The 24,337-nt window shown below is 36.1% G+C and overlaps 1 protein-coding gene across 19 annotated transcripts in view; it reads right to left on the bottom strand.

Annotated features, from left to right (window-relative positions):
• The window catches only part of CNTLN (centlein), a 265,942-nt gene that overhangs the window by 92,681 nt on the left and 148,924 nt on the right, over positions 1–24,337 (bottom strand). For 18 of the 19 annotated variants that reach the window (XM_027634384.1, XM_027634388.1, XM_027634379.1 and 15 more), the window contains 3 exons: positions 15,468–15,593; positions 10,314–10,435; positions 7,436–7,561 (listed from right to left, as the gene is read on the bottom strand). In XM_027634384.1, the coding sequence (XP_027490185.1) occupies positions 7,436–7,561; positions 10,314–10,435; positions 15,468–15,593 (374 nt within the window). The remainder of the gene's footprint in view (positions 1–7,435; positions 7,562–10,313; positions 10,436–15,467; positions 15,594–24,337) is intronic. The other variant, XM_027634385.1, reaches the window with a different exon arrangement.

Genomic DNA, 24,337 nt, shown 5'->3' with positions numbered 1-24,337 from the left:
CCTAAACAAACACATACACATCATCATTTTAACTATATATCCCTTTGCACTATAGAATTATTAATTGCAGAAAGAAGTAAACAAGAACCCTGACCTACTAGATTTGAGTATTTTGCAGTAAGATGTCTGCTATGTCCCACCACTCCTAAAACTGAGAACTAGAAAGATTACTTTACAGAGATAATACGTAAATCAGAAGGGCTATAGGCTGTAGATTACACTTTTTAACATTGATTTAGCATGAACGCACTTTGTTCCAAATTATCTGGCATACAATGTAGCTAGTCAGTGGAACAAAGAAAAAATACTGCAGTATTCGGATGTTGCACACAACAGTGGAGGTTTAAATAATAAAAGTCTCTGATGACCAGGTATTTCCTATTGTCAGAGACAGTTAAGGTTATTGAAACTGCATTATTTCAGCAGGTTCTCTAGAAAAAAAGGGGGTGAGAAGGAAAGACACATTCAAGAAGCAGATGAATTAACAAAGTCTAGGTTTGTGTTTCTTAACTGCCACCATTCCAGAACAGTTAATTTAGCTTTCTTCCACCATACCCTTTATATCAGAATCTTTATCTAGATTCTGATATCTAGAAAAGGCAAAAGGCATCGCATGCTTCCGGGCCCCAAGTTAGGCTCTTGTCAACTAGCTTGTGCCATATCAACACATGGTATGTAACAGTTGCTTTGACTCTGCTGGAATGAGGAAATCACAAATCATGAGGTCTTGTTTTCCTGAAAAAGCAAAACTAATAGGAAACTTTTATTAAATACCTGCTATAGTAGAGTAAGGATGCTATTGAGCAGTGACCCCACATGCTTTAAAGATCCAGAGCACATTCCTACATGGCTACCACGCACAGATACACAGGCACTCAGAGGAAAGAATGACTACCAAAGGTTCTTTGAATGATGTGGTTATCTCTTTCACCTCATAAACATTTCCTCCTTATCTCTAGCTGCATATGACCATATCATATGGACAAATTTCCAGTCAGCTGTGAAAATGATGACTTACATCATAATGCCTAATGTCGAAAAATGTATTACGTCAAATAATTCAGTGCTGCTGGTATCTATTAAAAGATGTCCTACAAATAATTACAGAATGAAAGATGTAAAATTGTAAAGCTTACACAATAGTTTACATAGTTATCTATACCTTTCTGAAGTCTGTACATAAAGGCCAAAGGGACGGGGTATCCCTACACCCCAGCAAACTAAATTTTAACATGGAAATGCCAGTTTAAATGAGCCAGTTTGCAATCAAGTAGCCATTCAATTTACCTGAATTCCAGCAAAATGAAAGTAATATAGGTACAAAAATGATTCTATCAAAAGTGGGAAAAAAAATATCTGCGGACATATATGTCAAGACAACTCTATAGAAAGTAAGGTAACACTTAGCACTTCATAGACAAAGCTTAATTAATCTATCTAAAAACCCAAGAAACATACTAGAGATATATACATATATGTCTATGCTACATATATATCTATAATAATGTATATGTCTTTCTTTCTGTAAAATTATATGCCTATTTTCATGTAACTATATATGACTATGACTATATTGAAGGTTACAATACCTGCTTTTGTAGCCTTCAACAACACGATACTAACAAAAAATGACTGCGGCATAACACAAGTATTGCATACTTCATTGGGAAAATGACTTGTGAAAAGACCAAAATGGGACATCCATGCAGAGCTGTGGAATTGTTTTTGCTTGGCCAACTAGCATTAATGGCCAAGCAACCCAGGATGTTTGTACAGACTGGGGAATGAGATGCTGAAAAGCAGTGCCATGGAAAGGGACCTGGGGGTCCTGGTTGATGGCAAGTTGAATATGAGTCAGCAGTGCCCTGGCAGCCAGGAGGGTCAACCATGTCCTGGGGGGCATCAGGCAAAGCATCACCAGCCAGTCGAGGGAGGGGATTGTCCCACTCTGCTCTGCACTAGCGCAGCCTCACCTTGAATATTGTGTGCAGTTTTGGGTGCCACAATACAGGAAAGATATTAAAGCTGTTTGAGAGCATCCAAAGGAGGGCAACAAAGATGGTGAAGGGCCTTGAAAGGAAGCTGTATGAGGAGTGGCTGAGGCCACTTGGTCTGTTCAGCCTGGAGAAGAGGAGGCTGAGGGGAGACCTCATTGCAGTTTACCACTTCCTCATGAGGGGAAGAGAAGGGGAAGGCACTGATCTCTGTGGTGACCAATGACAGGACCCAAGGAAATGGCCTGAGGTTGTGCCAGAGGAGGTTTAGGTGAGATATTTGAAAAAGGTTCCTTACCCAGAGGGTGCTGGAACTGACTCCCCAGGGAAGTGGTCACAGTACCAAGCCTGACAGAGTTCAAGAAGCATTTGGACAATGCTCTCAGGCACACGGTGTGCCTCTTGTGGATGGCCCTGTGCAGGGCTAAGGGTTGGATTCAATGATTCCTGTGCATACCTTCCAACTCAGAATAATCTGTGATTAATAACCACTTTGAAGAATACTTACACTTCAAAGAATACTTAGGGATTTTTTTTCACTTACTTCTTTTTTGTTCTATTTACAGCTCTTCAGTTTGGGCATGAATTTAGTTGATAGTTGCTACAGGATTTCTAAAGATAATGAATTGCTGGCTCTTAAAACTTAGACTATTTTCTTAACTACCAGATTAGGTCTCAAAGTGAACCAAAATTCTGGACCTTTTTATTTTTGTTTTGTTTTGTTTATTAATAGAGAATTTTAAAAATGAGATTTTGTAACTTGTAAAATTAAAAATGAAGCCTTCAATCTGTACGACAAACATGGTCGAATATAATTTGATATTTTTTGTGAAAGAGTAAATAGTGGGAGAGCAGTGCTTCATAAAGATGCCAGGTAAAACTAATTTCTGTAAAGCCAGAAAATAATTATTCTGTAATGCACTTAGTACCACAGTAAATCACATCAATAGCCAAAAAAAAAAAAAAATCCTCTTCCTTTCCTTGGTCAAGGATAACTGGCTTATAGAACACCTAGGCAAACATGTCCATGGGCCCTGGTGGGATGCATTCATGAGTGCTGAGGGAGTTAGCAGACACCACGGATGAGCCACTCATGGACATCTTTGAAAGGCTGTAGCAACCAGAAGAGGTACTTGAGGACTGGAAGACAGCAAACGTCACGCCAGTGTTCAAGATGAGAAGGCAATCAGGAGCAGCCAGCATGGATTCACCTAAGCGAAATGATGCTTGACCAATCTGATTGCCTTCAACAACAAAACAACTACCTGGACGGATGAGGGGAGAGCAGGAGATGTTGTCTATCTCAACTTCAGCAAGGCCTTCGACACTCTCTCTCACAACATTCTCATAGGCAAACTCAGGAAGTGTGGCCTGGATGAGCGGACAGTGAGATGGATTGAGAACAGGCTGAACAGTAGATCCCAGAGGGTCATAATCAGTGGCACAGGGTCCAGTTGGAGACTTGTCACTAGTGATGTCCCCCTACTGGACCCAGTATTGTTTAAATTCTCCATCAGTGACTTGGATGAAGGGACAGATGCCTCCTCAGCAAGTTCACTAATGACAAAGCTGGGAGGAGTGGCCGATACCCCAGAGGGCTGTGCTGCCCTTCAGAAGGACCTCGACAGGTAGGAGAGATGGGCAGACTGTCTGAATTCCACAAAGGCAAACACCCTTGGGATAGAATAACCCCAGGCACCACTACAGGCAAAGTGTTGACCTGCTGGGAAGCAGCTCTGCTGAGAAGGACCTCTGGGTCCTGGTGGAAAACAAGCTCTCCATGAGCCAGCCTTTGTGGCCATGAAGGCCAGTGGTATCCTGGGGTGCATTAGGAAAAGCACTGCCAGCAGGCCAAGATGAATGATCCTGCCCCTCTACTCAGCTCTAGTGAGGCCACATCTCTAGTGCTGTGTCCGCTTCTGTGCTCCTCAATACAAGAGACACGGAGCTCCTGGAGCATCTCTCTTATGAGGAAAGGCTGAGAGAGTTTTTCAGCCTTGAGAAGAGAGAACTGAGAGAGGACCTCATCAATGTGTACAAATATCTGAAGAGAGGGTAGGTCAGAAGGGTGGAGCCAGGCTCCTCTCAGTGGTATCAAGCAATAAGAGAAGAGGCAGTGGGGAGAAACTGATGTACAGGAAGTTCCACCTGAATATGTGGAAGAACTTCGTCACTGTGTGGGTGCACTGGAACAGGTTGCTCAGAGAAATTGCGGAGTCTCCCTCACTGAGTATATCCAAGAACTGTCTGGATGCAATCCTGTGCCTGTGCTCTAGGATGACCCTGCTTGAGCATGGAGGTTGGGCCAGATGACCCACTGTGGTCCCTTCCAACCTTACCCATTCTGTGATTCATTGATTTCAGGCAGAATATTGGGAAATTCAAGAAAAATATAAGCATAAAACATCGAGCAAACACTGAATAACTCCAGTTTAATGATTATTATATTTTACTAATCCAGTATGGGATTGTAACAATATAGAAATACTTTTTTCTATATAAAAAAATGGCTTAAATTTATACATCATTCATGGAAAGTATGTAGCCCATGACTCTGAATCATATTTCAGTATTAACTGCAAAGCAATACAACATCTACATACTATTCATTACTAATCAAAATGCTAAAAAAAGAAGTAGTAACAATGCCACAAATCTCCGAAAATTAACTCTGATATTAGGCATTCTGAACTTCACAAAAACAGAAAACTTCACATTTTTTTCTAAAAACAGGTGCTTAAACTTAAGTCCCAAAGCCTGTATTTTCTTGTATGTTAGTATAGATTTTGAAAGATGGATAGTGTTTAATAGCTTACAGGAAAGTCATAGCAATCCTTGCCTATGATGAGAAGAAGACTTTATAAAAGAAAGGACCTGACAGAAAGCAGTGGCTGACACAAAGCCTTTCTACCAATTTCAATAGGATTTGGAATTAGGCACCACCAGAACATGTTACTCCCCAAGCAACTTCAGTTTTTCCTGACTTAAAAACAGATTTCATACCTTACAAACTGACTCTTTACAGTGTGCTAATATTCGTAATGATCACTTTGGAGCCTGGGAGCAGCAAAAAAAGTCAGCTTTCCCTGGCTTTACCCTATGATGTATTTACTATCCATCAATTGTCAGATCCATGTATGTGCAGATTAAAGACATTTTACATCATAGCTCTACCCCTCAGAAGGTGGGAGAGAAAATCTTTCTTACAGGTTAAACACATAAACAAACAACAATAAATAATCCTCTTTTCCTAACATTTACTCTTTGGCCTACTCAGAGATGAAAATTACACATTGAAAGTTAAAACTGCTTAAACCAAAATGAAATCCCTACACAGACACTCTTCTTTAAGCAATGCTGCATTGGTTTTGGCATGTAAGTGTTCTACATCAACTCAAGCTAACAAGCAGTAGGGTCTATCAAATGATGTGCATCCACAAAAGCTATGGGTTAACATGATTTACTTACACTGCTGATAAAATTATACATATAAGTAATTGGTACAACTCAGTAATCATACCCTTTGTCCACAGAGCTCAAAAAAGAATGCATGCAATATAAAGAAGCCCTATCCACAGATCTCAAAAGTACACTAAATTTAGTATTGACTTTCTTAAGAAAATGAACTCAGATCCTGAAACAACAACTGGTTTCAACAAATTTAAGACAGCCATTATTAGAGAAAGACAGATATAAATCCCATAGCAGTTATGTATTCATTCCTTCCTTACTTCAACCAACAGTAAGTGACATTGCCCATAAGGAATAAAAGCAACTAAACCCACACAAGAAGTTCACCTTAATGAACATAATGCCATACTGGCTTATTACTAAGTACTGTGCAGTATTTTACAAACCTATTTTGTCTTATAAATTCTGTATTCTGTTTGCTCATGCCACCTCACCACAATCTAGTCAAAGCCACTAATCTGCAATGTACAAGACATAAGGGTGTTCCCCGTAAATGTGAGTGCACAGGAGTTCTAAAAAACCAGTCTAAGTGTACCAACCTTCAGGGTGTGTACAATACATAAGCAATCTCTTTTGCATGGCTTTGCGTGAAAAAGAAGGCTTATGTTATTGCTCCTGAGTCACTATTGCCTGTAGTGCTCGCGTTCTTTAGTGATGGAAGGAGAATTACAACTGCAATTACATGTATGGCAAGAAAGTGTTCTTTCCTATATAAAAATACAAAAAGAAAACCCACAAAATAATTACATGTGATAATTTGTTGCTGTAGTTTCAAAACAGCAAACAAAGACGACAATGAAGCAACGAGAACAGGCAGACAATTGTAACTGACAGATATAAGAATATCCCATGTAACACAGCTACTGGCAATATTGTCTGTAATACACGAAGGCAACTTATGGGCAACACAAGGACTTAGTACAAAACAATTTACTGCTGTTGAAATTCTGTGATAACAGCCTTCATGGTATTGGCACAAAATTGGTTTACATTGTGACCCATTGGGAAAACACATTTTCTTTAATGTAGAGAAAACCAAAGTCTGAATAAAACTTTCTATGATGTCTTGATTCTTAAATTAAAACAAAAAAATCAACCTGACTTACAGAAAGTGTTAAATAGTAGCAAAGGGCTAATTATACCATACTAACTTCCTTTTGTCTAGTATAAAAGGACATTTTTTTACTTTGCCTGGCTGAGTATAATAGCCTATGAATTATGAGATCAAAGCAGCAAACTGTATGTTTTCTAAAGTAAGAGTTTCCTTCACCAAGTTTTACACTTAACTACAGCTGAAAGAGCTGTGTGAAGGGATCAGCACTAAACCCAAAGGACAGGCTGTGCACAGCAAGAAAGAGAGCAACTCCCTCGTGCTTTTTGCAGGTCACTACCAAGGACCATGTTAGCAGATCCACACCAGACCCTTAACAGGCAGCTCTGCTGCTACCAGTAATTAGCTTGGACAGCTCTGGCTCCAGGAGTAGCAGCAAGGCTACACCATAATGAGCTCAGCTGGGATTAGCAGGACAGGGCAGGGAACCAAGAGAGCTGAGGCATTCTGCATTGCGTATGTATCACAGAGATCAAACAAGGATGGCTGGCTAGGTTATCCCCTCACCACCTCATTCCAAAAATGAAGCACGGCAGTGTGGAAAATACAGGCTAATGAAGAGCGACACCTCCAACAGATGAGAGCCACATTAATTAACACAATCCCTAGATCATGGAATACAGTTTCTGTTAGTGCTAGCAAACTTGTAACTTGTCACTGATTTAAGGGGTAGGGGGAGGGAGTGGGGGAGAAGAAAAAAAAAAAAGAGCTGATGTTTTCTTTTTCTGCTTTTGGTAGAAGACGTTTTTTCTTGCAATTTTGCAAGGAATTCCTCCTATATGGTCTGCAAAGTACTATCTTCAGAAAAAAAAACACAGTATTTTTCTTAACTTAAACACCTTTTAAGAAGCAAACTCACTTTTCAATCAACAGCTTTTTGTGTTCCCTTTTGAAAAAAGCCAGTTCATTCCACACCACGTCAAGATCCTCTTGACAAAGCTGACAGGAGTCTGTATGCTGGTATCCGCTTTTACTATTTTCAAGCCTGTTTATGAAAAAAACAGCTTATTTCTTTTCAAATACCTACACGTTTTGCTTTCCGAAAATACAAATTTTCAATTACATCATCTACTGAATCTACATTTTGCATGAAGTATACGTTTTATGAGGCACAAAACCTCAACTGTGGTAATACAGAGAAGTCCAATAGCATAGTTCCAGACAGATGTTGTGCTAGTATGACACCATGCGTCTCAACCTACATGTGCCAGAACATTCTATCAACATTACTTAAAACAATAGTATGAGAAAGCAGAAGTTGAAACCATCACATAACCTCTTGAAAAAAAAATGGAGAGCCATCAGCTCCCCTAATCCACTGGGAAACCAATCTGGTAGTTGCACTAATGCCTACTCTAAATCAAAGTATTGTCCCACAGATCAATGGAGAATAAACTGTCTACGGACAAGATGACGCATAAGGAAAAAGCATACTGAATTCAAAAGCACAGAAAAATAAATTTAAAATATTTAACAGTTTTTCTGTCATTAAAATATTTTTATGTATTTTAATAATGCAAAAGCTAAAAATTGTATTAAAAATTCTTTGTGAAATCAATTTAAAACTCTCTGCAATCTGACTTCATACTGGGCATACAATAAAGTCTTACAGAATGTGATAACCTCTTAAGGACCCCATCATCTTTGCAGTCATGTATATCAGTGCAAGTTGTATGTACGCTGAAAGGTGGATTAGGTCCCATCAGCTGCCATCTTGATAACAGATACTAATCTATGACAAATAAGGAGAATAGGGTCCTCCATCACTTATAAAGGATCAGAAGTGCCACATAAGGACCTGATACTGAGTTCTTAATGCACAATTTACATTACACCAGCACTATACAGCTTTTTGAGATACCAAAATAACAGTCTTATTGCTACAGACTGTTTTTATTTGTGCCTCAGCTACTTTCCTTTGTTTAAGCATACTAAAAAGGAAAACCAAACCTCTTCTAGTGTGGCTTCATATAATTCTACTATGATGACAACAATTAAAAAACCCTGCTATTTTCCGCTTATCTTAAATATATATGAAGAATCAGATGAATGAAGATTTAACATTACATTTTACCCAATACCTACTTTTCCCAAATACATTCCTGTCATATCACAAGTTGGTTTTATTTATTTTAAACAGAAACAGAAGCCACTTTTGTCTCTCTTTCCTGTTCTTTCTTTTTTATTTATCTTTTAAAAAACTATCAGAACCAGAACACTCAGTGTTTCACTGTATATCAAGTCTGATTTTACTGTCTTTATCTAGGTTGAATTTTTTTATCTTTTCAGTCTTGGCCTCTCAGTGGACAATGAATGCCTTTTAAGCTATAGACACAGAATTAAATAATTTCATTGAATATAGTAACTATCATCCTGTAGTCACTTCCAGATTGCACTGAATTAAAAACAATGAGTTAGAGGAAAAAAATCATCCATGTTTGTTTTTTTTTCTAAATAAGAAGCAGCTTTTCATTATAATTTAAACAAATTTATTTGTAATTATGCTTGGATTTTTCAAAAAAATCTTTCTGTGCTATCACGAATGGTGTAGCAGTTTTGTACTTTACCATTATTTTCATCCACACTTTTTTGTCTTTTTAAAAGAGAAACTGTTCTTAAGTAAATGCCACAGTATTTCAAAGCAATGCAAATCTACTCATATAGGCCAGAGCATTACTTATATATGAGGGACAGTTTATCGGTAGGGCTCTGACCAGCTACCAGTTTTGCAGCATTTTCTGTGACTCTCTTTTTGTTCAGAGAGCATTACAGAGTTTGTGTCAAGATTAGTCAGTATTGTTCTAATTGCAAAAAGAATTATTTTTAAGTAAAATGCATATGTGTTTGGTGAGCTGTAGGTGCATGCTGAAGTCCTGCTAAAGCTACAAGGAAATTACTTCCTTGAACCAGGTCCCAAAAGACAGGAGTGTCTCATAATTGAAGTGAAATGTTTTCATAACTTCAAATGCATTATTTTACCAAAAATTCTAACTGTCTGCTAAGGACTTTAAAAAAAAAAAAAATGTAAAAGAAAGGAAGTTTTGCATAAAATTTCCACTGTTCTGTATAGAATTTAAGGGAGAATTATATGTAGAATGTTCATCATATAAATTTTTATGTAGTAGAGTCATTCCTCTTTCCATTAATAAAGATCTTTACTGTAATTTTTTTTGTAAAATTATCAGGAATAATTGATTTTTAACTAATTTAACATATAAAACCAGCCTGCTTTCATGCACATATTATTTTTTTTCGCTATTAGGAATGAGATTTCAGGATCGGATTCAGTTAATATTTGAAACACTAAATGTTAGAGAGGCTGTTATTTCTATATTTTTAATGAATAAAACTATATTTTAAAACCATTTGAAACATTATCAGCAATTGTTGTATTAAAGAAAACTAAAAAACAGACACAGTCAGCAAATAATTGACTGGGGAATTATACAAACATAAGGAAGCAATCCTAGCAGACCTTTGTCCAGTACTCAGGCTCACCACGAGATCCTAAATAAAATAAGTCAAGGTGTCAGCTCGATACATTTTCTCTTGGTTTCAACTGCAATTCTTCTCATACAGGGATAAGCCATGTATTCTGCTTTAACAAGGGATAAACTCTTGATCATAGTCATAGCACCTTCTTCCTTCAAATCAAATTCTATTTTCAATACTTATATAAAACTTCTGTTCAGATTTCTTGTGTAAGAGAAATGCTTTTAATGAGCTATGTAACTTACCCGGTATCACCCTCTTCCCACTGCTTTAATTGTTCTTTTAGTGCTCTGTAGTTGGTCTGTAACATCTGCAGCCTTTCTTTGTGTTTTTCATAGGCTGCTCTTAGCTCATCAGTTTCTCGAGTCTGTATGAAACCAGAAAAATTGAATTAGAGTTAGTCAAAATGTAAGAGACTGTCACACAGACCACATGAAACAGAAGTTCTCTTTTAGCAACTATTAAGCAAATCAGAAATCTAAATAGAATGATCAGGAATTACAGTCTTTGAGACCAAAATTTTCTTATTACTACTTTGGAAAATTTTGCTAATTTGGCAAAATTAAATATTTTTTTTCATTCTGCTGAGAAAATTAAAAAATTTACTACCAAAATGTCAGCTTTCACATTGTGAATACATTGGCCTAATACATCTGAAAATATATAGACTGAAAAAGGATTGCTGGCACCATCTTTTTTTCAAACTACCTTTTTTTTTCCCCAATGGAAAACTGACTTTTGCATTTTCAAGGAAAATACTGGAACCCCTAAATTTAAAGGTTTCAGTATTTTTTCATGTATTGTTTATATATGTATATAAACCTACAACTTCCAGACTTTGTCTTCTAGTAATGCAGCAAACAAGAAATAAAACAAATTTTTACAATAGCTTTTGTATAATCAAAACCATACAAAAAATGTACAGAACAATACACCTCGATTTATATTACAGGATAACATCATCTAAGTTTAAAAGATTTTCCCAAATGACAGTACAGTGCTGTGAAAAAAAAAAAAAAAGAATACCAAGAAGAAGTGTTTCACCGTATCAAACAAGTCAAACTCTGGCATATAGCAATAAAGAATTCACCAGACATTATCCTGTAGCAAAATCTGCACTCAGAGATTCATTTCCACTTCAACAGGAGCTCTGCTTGTAGAGCAACTACATAACTAAGTAAATCACAATACTTTATCTGCAAGTATTTACTGCTTACATGCAAGGAGGGCTTTTCAGTACTAGCCAATAAATAAGATACACCAATAGCCAGAGTCGCAAGCAATAAAGTCCCACTACAAAAAAATGGTAAGGGTTTCTAGAGTACTGCTAACTACAAAGTAGCTAGTCTACGCTTGGCTTCTAAAATGTAGCTCTGCTTTCACAATGCACAAACTTGAAAGTTACCAGCTAGAATTTCAAATGTTACTACATACAAAATTCCAGAAGTTTTTTGGAAATGACCCAGGCAACACAAAAAGATTTAGGAACAGAAGCATGTCCAAAGTGATATGACCATTAAACACTTTCTCAAAGTGGTGGTAGTAGGCTTTTTTCCTGAAACAACCTGTAAACCAGACACATTTATAAATTTAGAATTGCTTAAAAAGTACTTTTGATTTTTTTTAAGTGGCTCATGTAAATACTACCATGATATTAAAACCAATCACACAAATAGCAAGATATAACTCAGACTAAGGACACAAAGACTACTACCATGCTGTGTTTCACATTGTAACAGGAAATTTTCATAAGAATCCAATTACAGATGTTGTATTTTCAAGAGAAGTTCATGAAACAATTGTTCCGACATTGTTTGACATTGCTAGTAAAAACTGATCAAGTCTGGCAAGGTACTGAAAAATAATGTCTTCAGCATAAATTCTAAGAAGCTTATTAGTGTCAATGCCCTTTCAGAGGTGCAACCAGCTGTAGAATTTGGCCTTTCCCATTTATAAATCTACATTTTTCATTATTGCTTACCTGTTCTATTATCCGTTTTGTTACAATTATTCCCTTCCTTTATCACTTGCTCTGCTCTTGCAGAAATAGAAATTAGACAATTAACTGCTTAATCACTGTCTTTATTGAATTAAGCACTTCAGGATTTTAAATACACACTGAAATTTCCACAATTTGTTAGATATGTCTCTCTCTGATTGAATTATGCCATATTTAATAAATAAACTGTCTTATACACAGTTTTCTATATATTTACAGAAATGGACAGAACAACCATTTCTTTCAGTGCTGGACCTCCAGACTAATCTCCAGCTCTTCACTGTCATTCTACAGTACTTCCTAAGCAATAACGAAAGACAACAAGAGAAAGTCCAATCTGCAGGAGGAAAAATCCAATTGCCTGTGAAAAAAAAAGCCATTCTTTTCTGGCATGCAGTTTAGACAAGCCAAAAGATTAGCAGTTAATTCAAAACGTTGTTGAAATTGACCTGTAACAACTTTTGTTATAGTAGAAACGAAATTTTAAAAATTATGCTGATTCAGTTATTTGACTACTATTCTTAGGCTTACATGAAGTGACATACCCAATCATTACAAAAATAGTTTCTTCCACAAACAGTTATGTGAACAAGCCACAATACTAATAACAATCTATTTTCAGCATCTGAGCACCATACAAAAAATAGGACTACACGGGAAATCTGAGCTAAACGTGAGTGTGGTCTTGCTCACATAAACAAATATTAAGGTGGGCCTAAAGAGAGATCTACACATCCCAGTTTTAATTATCTCAAAAAATTTTAGAACTTAAATAGGATGAGAAAACTCAAAGGGAAGAGCTCTGCTTGCTTTTGAGAGCTTTCTGGTACAGCCAGGATTATCTACTCTGGGCTACGCCAGCGCTCACAGTTCTAAAAACATAATACAGGAGAAGATAACATATTCTTAGCTCATATCAAATACCTACTCTTGACAACAAAACTCTTACCTACTTCTGAAAGACTAAAAGTAGATTGATGTAGTTATGCTTTGGATCATTCTAAGTGGCAGCTTGATAATTTATTATTTAAAACCCAGTAAGTACTCTTATTTATTTTGACATTCTCTTCTGTAAACAACTGCACAATCGGGCATGCTCTGTTACTTTTTAGTATGTCCAGACACAAAGGCAATTCTGTATAAAAACTGTGGACACTCTGAATTTACATGATCATCCCGCTTATAAAAGCAACAAAGATAGTAATAGTTAACTTTTCTTGGTCAGAAATGAGTCAGCTGAGGAGAACTGGAAAATCCTGTGAATAGGATCTTGTCCTTTTCTGCTCCTTTGCAATACTGACTGAGGCATTCCTGTTCCTGAAAACCCCATAAATAGAGCGCTCTCTCTTTTTTTTTTTTTTTTTTTTTTTTTTTTAATTTTTACCAGTTTTTCAGAAAGACTAATGGATAAGGTCACAATTTCATCTTCCAGATATGCATCATCAGTGTGTTTATCGGTACAGCAAGGATTTTTCTGAACAAGAATATTCCAAGTAATCATATAGTCAACACCCTGTCTGAGGAGGCAATAATGCAAGTGCCAGTTTTGAAAATTTTGCTCATATGCATTATTCTTAGCCGGAAAAAATGCCTAAGAGAAGGTTAACATCAAGAAATCACAAAACACCAATAGAAATATTCTGACGTTAATGTTATGACAGCTTAGTTCACTGCCATGCTGGCAGTAGCCTCATTGAATTCTGAATGTAGTGCTATAACAGTTTAGTATGCTGACCTGAGCCTCTACAGCTTCTTTTCAAACAATTAAAGCATTCTCCAAAAGAAGACAAGAAGATTTTCAAGAGCAAATGCAAAGAGTTCATGTGTTCAGTTTCAAAGGGAGATATAAGACTTAGCCCTTCATGACATCACGGTTTAAGAGCTGTGATAGAGATCCCACACTTGCAACATAATAAACCTGCATAGATTCCTAAATTATATTTTAAGATGAAATAGAAGATAAGGTAGGATGGTGAATCGTACAAATTACGATATGAGGTTATGCAGAGAGAGTTCTTTCTCTTCTGTATCAACTGAGAAAATCAGTGTTTCCCTTCACTCTTTTTTCCAGAAGAAAACACAGAGAGTGGAGCTCTCTATCATTTAAGGTAACAACCATACACACTGCTGTGTGAGCTTTGCTTCTAAGGGTGAACAGCTGTAGTCCACATGTCAGAATAATCTGTAGCATCAGCATCTGGCAGGCCAAGTAAGATTAACAAAAAGAAAGCCTCCCAAAGGCCAGTTCTCAGCCTGAGATTTAGCTGGTGGGACATGCCTTAGATTTCTTAACAGAGAGGAAAAATGAACCAAAATTAATTTTCTGACTCCCAGAAACAAGACAACCTGTAAGACTGAATCTGTAGTCTAAATAATCTTTCCTGTATTATTATAATAATCTTTCAGATATTCTCCATGTGTTAGGACACTGCACTGAACTCTCTCAAGTATACGGGGAGAAGAACTGTGGCATTTGTGCTAAAATATAATTCCCACTTACAGTTTTTCTAAAACTGACTTATCACATGGGTGTCTTTTTGCATGAGGCAGGAGCTTAAGGACTATGGTTGGTAGAGCTATCAATTTTTTTCACTTACCTGACATTTATCACAGCATGTTCAATATAAACAGTTCTGCTTTAGGCTACTGAAAACACCTTTCAAATTCTGTAACTCTGAACAAACATAAGCAACAAAAAAAGGAAGGGAGGAGAAGGAGGGAGGGAGGAGAGAATGAATTTTAAATGTTTAAGAAAATATGACTTAGGGTTTGAGTTTTGTGTTCTGAGGTGCAATTTGAACCCAATAGTTTGTTCAAAAGGTACTGTATTTCTGAAGCAAAAAATCAAACCAACAAAAAAACTCCTACAAAAATCTATGAAACAGGGAGAAATTGTAATACATGCTCAATTAAGATATTCTACCAAGGGGTGGAGGGAGGAGGATTGTTTACTGGGGTTTTTTAACAGCAGTTGTTAGAACATCAACTTCTGAGCCATAACATCTAATATTTCCAGGGGTAAATCTGTTTCAAGTAATTGACTTCAACATTTTAAAATACTGGCTTCACTAAAAAGAAAAAAAATTTTGTACTTTCTGATTTACTTTACTTCTATATGAACACAAGAATTTCTCAGAATATATATTCTCAGACACAAACTTTGAAAATGTATTTAACAAGTAGGTGTTATTGATGACAGGTCAATTAAGCTTCTATAGGACTGCAGGATTACTCACACAGTAAAATAAAAATGTAAACTAATGGAGTGCTCCCTTATGCTAATACAGAGTCCATAACAGTATGTGTATTTTTAATTTTTAAAATGCCTATTTATTTTGGAGTATCTCACTATGCAAGCTTATAGCTAGCAGGTTTTGGGTTGGATTTTTTTAACATTCACCTTTAGCTGTAGTGTCTTCTCTAAGTTTTCAATCTTCCTTTCAGCTATTTTAAGCTTCCTTAGCTCCTCTGACTCTCTAAAAGAGCTCTTTGGGGACAGAGACCTTGAACGTTTCACAGGTGGTTCCTGGAGAATAAAACAAGGACATGGTTGAACTAGTTGGAACACCGGATTATGAAAGACGTGCAGAATTAAAGAAGAAGTAATTTTGAATACTAATAATGAATTATAAAAAAAAAATCTGCATGGAATACCAGAGAAATAACAAGCAGAATTACCACAGCGCTACCACTAAAGGTTTCTCTGTGACTCGTTAATGAGAATATTCATTTACATTTACATTGTTTCTTTCAGAATAATGATGTCCCATTAGGGAAGACTAAAGGGTTATAGACTCAGAAATGCAAGAAACCTCATTACAAAGGAGGGGATAGAGGCTGGTCTAATTGCTCTATAAGGGTCCAAGGTTACACTTGATAGGACAACCAGAAACAAGAGGGAAAGGATTTTTTTCCCTTTGAAATAGTTTAACACACTGTGAAGTTGAAGGAACAATATGCTTGAGGAATATAAATACAACAGACAGTAGATCTTATACCATAATGACCATATGGTCATTAACTATAATGTGACTAACTAGAGACAAGAATATGTGTTTATATTATGTACAGCTTCATATAGCAATCTGGAGAAAGAGTATGTGAAAGTAACACTTAAACTGGGCAGTTTTCTTCATTCTGTGTCATATGTCCTTATGGCAAAGAAAGAAAGACCTCATCAAATTAGACTTTCAGATTTTCTGAATAACTTTGGTTAAGAACAGAGAAATACTAACACACACTTAATACCAATAAGGTAAAATGTTAATATGTAAATACATAAAGTCAAACAAAAACTTAATTTATGATTATTGTTGTTGCATTTTGCCACTTTCACTATAAAATAACTGATTTACAGCAAAAGGAATTCAGAATAAATTCTTCTTCAATACTGTATATGTCAACACTTCTACTATTTTATTAAATTGATTTAACCTTAAATAATATCTTAACTAGCAGCTGGCATTTTTTATTTTGTCCATTATTTTCCAGTATGATACCTTTCCAAGATGCCATGGAACATACTTTTCACTTTAAACAGGATGAGTTTCCAAAAAGGAGGAAAAAAAAAATCTATCATGAAATTTCACAAAATAGTAATATCACACATTTTAAATTACGAATGTAAATATTGCCAAGGTGGTTTTGTCATCTAGTTTTGGGATACTTTTACTGCAAACCCCCAACAAACAACAATTTTTTTTAAAAAAGCATCATTACCCTCACTCTCACCAAAAAACCCCAAACAAATAAAAAATAAAAAAAAAATACTAGGATCTAGATATCAAACTGGCACAGATTCTCCACAATAGGTTTTAAAAGTTTGTATCTAGTTTTACACAAGGGAGTGTAATTACTTTTTTTCTGACACAGTGATCAGTTCATGACAAACACAGTAGTCTCATTTACATTACTCTGAGGAAACAGACAATGACATTGGTGGTGGGTCAACCTTGGCAAATGGTCAAACATCCACTCAACTGCTCACTCAATTTCCTTCCTCACTAGGACAGGAGGAGAAAATAGGGCAATAAAGCTTATGGGTTTACCATTCACCATCATGGGCAGACTCACCCTGGAGAAAATCAGTTTAAGTTATTGTCACTTAAAATAGATTTGGGTAGTAAGAAATAAAGAAAAAAAATTAACACTTTATCCCCCTCCCAGGAGGAGCTCTCAGCTTCCCATCCTCAACTTCATTCTATCACTCCTAACTTCTTTATTTCCTTCTGAGCAGTGCAGAGAGAGGTTTACAGTCAGTCCATAACACTTCGTCTGAGGCCATTCCTTCCTCCTTACTTTTTCTTGCTCCAGCATAAGGCCTCTCCATAGGCTAGGGTCCTTCAGGATAAACCTTATCAAAGCGGGTCTTCCACTTACAGTTCGTGTAAGAGGAACCTGTTCCAGTATGGACTCCCCTCCACAAGCTGCAGCTTCCATGATGGAATACCCATTCACTGTGGGCTCCTCCACAAGCTTTAGTATGGACATCTGCTCCATGGTGATCCCCTCAATGGGCTGCAGGGAAATACCAGCATTTGGAGCAACTTCTCCCTCTCCTCCTTCCCTGACCTTGGTGTTTGTAGGGCTGTTTCTCACCTTCTGTCCTTCACTCTACATTGCTTATACAGCATTTTGTTCTTTCTTACACACATTTTAACAGAAGTGCCATCACATGCTCCTGAAAAAATGTTGTAAATTATGTCTTTTTCCAAATATAGTATACAGTACAGGATATTAAGAAAGAACATCATACATTTTTCACAGAAAATGTTATGAGATACCAAATATGGGTAAACCAGAAGCTTTTCAGGGAAATGGACATGATGATTGACTCTTGAAAATGGACATGACGGTTGACTCCTGTAAATTATTTATATCATTCAGAATCATGTTCATACTTGCAACCTTACTAAAGAAATCTCTTCCAAGTTTCCCATATTCTATTCAACCACAATAAAAAAAATAGATAAGGAAGAGGCTGAACACACGAAAAACATCATGACCTCAGTTAATTTAATAGATCAGTTTAAGCCACAGAATTATTTATGGTTCTCTTTCATTTACTATAATTTATAGCTGTTACTGTTACTGATGCCTATATTTAAGAGTGAGACACCATGAAAGAGGCGATCCAACACCATACAAAGTCAAAAATATAACCTTCAAAGGACATTTTTGTCATTCTTCCTAAAAAAGCCCCACTATATCCTACTATAAAAATCAAGAATTTGGAAAAAAATATTTTTCATTTATAAAACCATAATAATAACCATTTATATTTCTCCCATTTTCCTTCCAGAAAAAAGATGGTCATTCAGATAAACACCACAAAATATCTGATAAATATTCATTTTAACAAACCTACAAAGAATTTATCCTTCAAATAGTTCATTTAATTAAGAATCCCTTATTCAGTATTTAATAAGGTAAAACCTTCTACTCCCAACAGCTATTTTAACAAGTCTTTGGCAGATATCACAAGAACCATTTAAACAAGCTTCCAGAATTATAAGCAGCATCAACAGATATTAAAATTATTATCTAGACCCTTGAGCAAAAATGTTTGGCATCACCAGTCTGACTTAGACACAAGGCATTAAAACTACTGTACTTCATGCTTTCTTTGCATCCTTACATTGTTGCTTTCCAGCATATCTGTAGTGCTCAAATTATGATATGCAAGGTTAAAACCCGAGTTTTTCAATTTTTCCTGTAAAAGCTCAATTTCAGATTTTTGCACTGTAATAGGGCACTGTAGCTCACTTAAAATAGGCTGTTGAAATACTTAACAATAACTTTAGGTATATTGATAACAAAAAATTAGAAGCATAATGCACCATTTACAAAAAACTGCCTAGAGAAACACAACATTAACAATATTACATGAACATGCAAAATCTGTAAATAATTCTGCTTTTGTAAATGGCTCATGATTCCATACTCAAAACCAGACCTCAAAATAATAACTAAACATTTTCAAACCATGACCACATTTTCCACATCTAAATTTACATTCTTAAAAATGATTGTTTTATACAGCTGTTTCTTCTGCAGCAACTTATTCTACTATTTTGTACATCACAGTGCATCAAAATTTCTTGACAAAATGTTTTGCCTCCTAAACTTGTTTCCTTAACAAAATATTTCACCTCCTAGAGTTGTTTCTTGTAAAACATTTTCTGGTGAAATTTCAAGTTGGTAGGTATCACCAGCCTAACAAACACTGGGGGGGAAGAAAACCAAAAACCCTTAACTGCATATTCTGACAATAAATATATTCTTAGTTAAAAACTGCCCCAGAAAGATATCTTTTTAATGTCAATCAACAACATGTATCTGCTATGTCCTTAAATTCGGCACAAATATTGAGGTCAAACTTGAAGACTTGCAGAAAAATAGATGGTAATTCTAGATCACAGTGTTACTCAAGGCAGGTATGTCATTTCACTAAACCACTGAAATCCAGGATCCTTCCCAGCTATCAATCCATGCATAGCAATTCCTTGCCATAATACAACACTACCGCACACTGAACTACTTGGCCTAGTTACAAAACCTGTTCCGACAACTCACATTTCACTGGTATGAGCTACTATAAGTTATATCACTGGTGTCTGATAGCAGACACATGACCAAGAGTGGTCAAATTACCATGGCTTGATGACTGTCTCCTTGCCAGTGGAGTTTTTATGAACCGAGTGCAATCACACCCCACTCCGCTACAACAACCCAACAATATGCCTGTTGTGTCAGTCTACGGAAATCACAAAGCGAAATGCTTTACCACAAATCTCCTCCACAGTGCTTTAAGGCTGGGGACACAATCTTCAAACAGCTGTGCCAGACAAAGATAATATAATTCCCAGATGGTCAATGCATCCAGGCAGCTGGAGGTTAGCACCTCAACACTATTGCTGGAAGAAGGGATGATAGAAACTGCCTCCCTAATCAATTGCATAAATTTAAGGGCAGGTTAGTTTAAAAAGTCAATGCAAGTGGCCTGAGCTGACCCAGCTGACCTTGTATTGGATTGATGAGGGCAAACTCATGAAACTCTATTGCCAGTGGTGCTCTGACAGCAATGACAAGCAGCTAGGAAGCAGTACAGTCTTTAATCAACAAAACTTGCTCCAGAAGACAACTTTCTCAAGACTAACTAAAAGTTTATTTTATACATACTTTCCCTAATTAGCAAAGTTCTGACAAGGTCACTTCCTTGCAACTGTTTGAGCATATTCTTAAGACGAATACTCACTTCAACAGAGAAGACAGGATTTGGTACAATTACCACTTGTTCCTACCATCTCAAATACTGGTATTCTCCCCCTGTTTGAGATGGTAAAATAAGTAAATCAAGTCAAGTATACTGACAAAAATCAGAAAAGGCAGTGTGAAAAAGGTTAAGTAAGCAAATCTCCAGATTAATGTCACTCAAGAAACGAGATGGTCCAAAGTTGATTAAAATATTAGTAAGCATAGTATTGATAGAAACAGACTAATCAGCATAGCCATTTTATTTCTTTCTGTGCAGAATATGAAGCTTTTCATAAAGCCCACTATAAACTCAGATTTTCAACAAATAAATCACAAATTAAGAATACCATACACTTGTGTTAGAAAAACTGCAACTCTTCAAACAGCAAAGAAGCATAGGAAATTTGTTACAGAGTAAAAGTTGCCCATGGTTTTGCCGACTGTTCCTTAAATAAATTCAGTTCCTCATTTTGCAGTTTAGGCCATACGTAGTTGCAAATAGATGTCATTTCCACCAATGATCAGCAAAAGGCCTGTTTATAACCATTAGTTTATTAAAACTCTATGCAGAGGAAAAACAAAAAAAAAGGAAAGCAGGAAAACGAGAAGTAGACAAGCCAGGCATTCAAAAGAATGCGTCAAAGAAAACTGGACTTCATGTTCGTTTGACCAAAACCTGAGCACTATATACAAGCAAAAGAATCCGACAAAACCTAAAAGACAGAAATATGCCAGTAGATAAGTGAAACATAGTTATGCTTAAGTTGGAATTGTTTTTTTTCACCTGAACTTTATTCTTTCTTCTTAAGAAAGAATACACTTTCCAACTAGATACATCTTACTAATTTCTCAGTTGCATGTAAAAAAGATTTCTATGTGTAACATAACCTTTATAATTTTCTTAGTAACTCAAAAAAGAATCAACAAATCTGTTATAATTTAAATTCATATTACTGTTACTTTAAAAAGTCAACAACTATTAAGTCTTTATAAAATGGTTTACATTGAAAATGACCTTTAAGATCATCGAGTCCAACCTTTTAACCATGAACCCCATGACTTTAAAGCCATAAGAATAACACTAATTTAGCTAATGACTAATTTCTTACTGTACCACACTTTTTAATATCTTCTTTAAAAAGTGAAATGTAGAGTACTTTGAAACATAACTCCATTCAAGAGTGATAAAATACATCAAAACCCTTCTCCCTATGTCATGTAAGTTCTGCTATTGACCTTAATAGAACCAATTTGTTCTGAGGTTATTTTTCCACTCTTTTCTTCTTCCAAAAGAGAACTCTAGAAATTGCCATACTGTGATACTTATTTGAAATAAAATACCATAAAGGTACAATTTCTAGTAAACCCCTTACGACAGTCTCTGTGTGCATGCCTATGCAACATATTTCTTGGAAAAATAAAACAAATAAATAGCGTCTTACATCTTAACTTACACCTCAAAAATGTCTATGCTTTTACCTTCAAAATATTCAGTGTATCATTGTTACCTAAACATATCTTGCTATATTATTTGGGTCTAGAATATCCTCAAAACTTGCTCAATTTTTTAAGTGTACCTATGAAGTTTCTTCAGTTTCAGGAATTCTAAGAACCCAGATGTAACCCGATGAGATCCATTTAAAAACTGACATTTTGCTTATCATTGAACTCCAGTTAAAGAAGAGGTAGGTATAATTTTCTGTTAAATTTAACATATCCTTTAATACTTGAAAAATATTCTTCTAAATTTCTTAGCCTAGAAGACTTTTTTACTCAAATATCAAGAAAATTTTAAACATTAATTTTTAAGACATGAAAAGAAGTCTTTCACAGAGTTGGATGAAATTTCTCTGGTCTTTTGTTTCAGATTCATGTATATTTAACTTTATACTACTAGCCTTTTTGTTACAGGTATCTTTGTTTAGGAGGGAAAAAAAATTACTGAACCCGAATTATTTAGTGAAAAGATTTGGCTATCAAGAGAACCTTAATTCCTGCTGTATAAAATACAACTCTATGAATGAGCCAGAGTTCCCAAGATTTATGCATGAAGAAAGAAGGACATTTTTACAAGAGGATGTAGTGACAGGACGAGGGGAAATGGTTTCAAACTGAAATAGGGTAGATTTAGATTAGGTATTTTGATGAAATTCTACACTATGAGGGTGGTGAGCCACTGGAACAGGTTGCCCAGAGAAGCTGTGGATGCCTCATCCTTTGAAATGTTCGAGGTCGGGCTGAATGGGGCTTTGAGCAACATGGTCTAGTGGAAGGTGTCCCTGTTCACGGCAGGGGGGTGGAACTAGATGATTTTAAAGTATCCTTCCAACCCAGGTCATTCTATGATTCTGTGAAGTGCAATTTCATCAGATTCTCAGGAGACATGGCCTTTTCTTGGCTTTTCATTTTCTAGCTTTACATCTGAACTCTAATTTCAGTGTAAACATTATGTTGACCCTCTTCACAGTCTATCCATCTACATGCCAAGTGTAGTTTTCTTTCAAGTGTATGGATCTTGGATTAGACTCTACCTATATTACAAGGTCTAGCCTAACAGAGTAATGGTTTCTTCTTTCAAAGAGCAAAATCAGTTTGTAAAATATGCTATTTTATTAAAGATCATGTGTCTGTTATGATATTGAAACTTAACTTACATCCAAAACATACAGTCCAAATAAATGTCAGAGGCTTATTTATGTTTTAAACAAAAAATACAATCAAGTAAGTACTTATTTCTACCAAGCAGATCCCTCACTATTCTTACACTTACACAATGAGACTGAGGTGATGTTTTCTGGATGCATTAATCAAGATGAAGCATAAGCACCATCTTTGCCACAAAGCTGTACCACATGGGGAACCATCCATTGTTCTTAGGGAAAACAATCAAATACCAGCGCTGTCAGCTATCACAAAGAGTACATGCAATGTGGAGAAAATACAGCTGTGCTCCATCACACTTCTATTATGCATGACTTTCCTGAACAAGCAAAAGAGCAGGTACCAAAACACCAGATATCTAAGAGCTTCAGAACTAACAACACAGCCTCATGTGTACTTACAGCTCAGACTAGAGGACACATGTACAATTAAGAATGTACAGTATTTTTGACTTATGGTACCCAACCAGACCACGACCCATACCCCCAAGTTTTCTTCCAGTCAAAACTCCAAGAATCCGGTGCCATATGCCTTGTAAAGCCATGATGCACAAAATGTTCAGAGACAGTTTATATACAAGAAGAATATATAAGAAATAACGTTTCTTCTTATTCTGTTACTGAATTACACAGCCGGGCAGCTAAGTCAGAGGCAATGGTCACCACAGCATCATTTGCAAACTCCCTTCTGCAGCACAGAAATCCCAACTGTCACAGCCTTATCTCTATTCACTGCACATACATCTAGGATGGGCGACACTAGTAAACTCTTGAAGAGCAACTTACCCAGCCTGGACCTTGATCTCATGTGTCCCCATGAGCTGCCAAAAGACACTAAAAGCCAGAAAAGGGTTTACACCATCCATGCACCCTCATAACATTTATATTTGGCATCCTCCAAAATTCACATGAAAATTAATATGAAATTAATATGAAAAAGAACACACTGATCATCTTCTAGAGAAGGGAGGTGAAAAGAGGATGCAATTCCTTTCTGAAGACCATCAGAAAGATTTCCCGAACCAGGTATGACTGATTTATTTTATTCATTAGGGAAATCAGACCTCATAGTATAAAATTCGTGCTCCAAATTATTGGGAAAAATATGCAATTATAAGATAAGAAAAACTTTTTTAGTCTGGAAAAACATTCAGAAGAATCATCACTGGAAGTAACAAGACAAGGCTGGTTTTCATAAACCCTTTTTGTTAAATCAGCCACTCATTTCCTTATGTATTTGTTGGACTGGCAACTTTTTAGCAGCAAGTACACAACATAATTGGGCATTTTTCCCATTAAACTGATCAGAGAACAGCAAGTAAAAATTCAACAAGTATTGCTGAACATCAGTACT

Source organism: Corapipo altera, unplaced genomic scaffold (assembly GCF_003945725.1).
Source record: "Corapipo altera isolate COAL_440 unplaced genomic scaffold, ASM394572v1 61411, whole genome shotgun sequence".
Classification (NCBI taxonomy): domain Eukaryota; kingdom Metazoa; phylum Chordata; class Aves; order Passeriformes; family Pipridae; genus Corapipo; species Corapipo altera.
The sequence above is the reverse complement of the archived record's forward strand: the minus strand, read 5'-3'. Positions and strand labels throughout refer to the sequence as shown.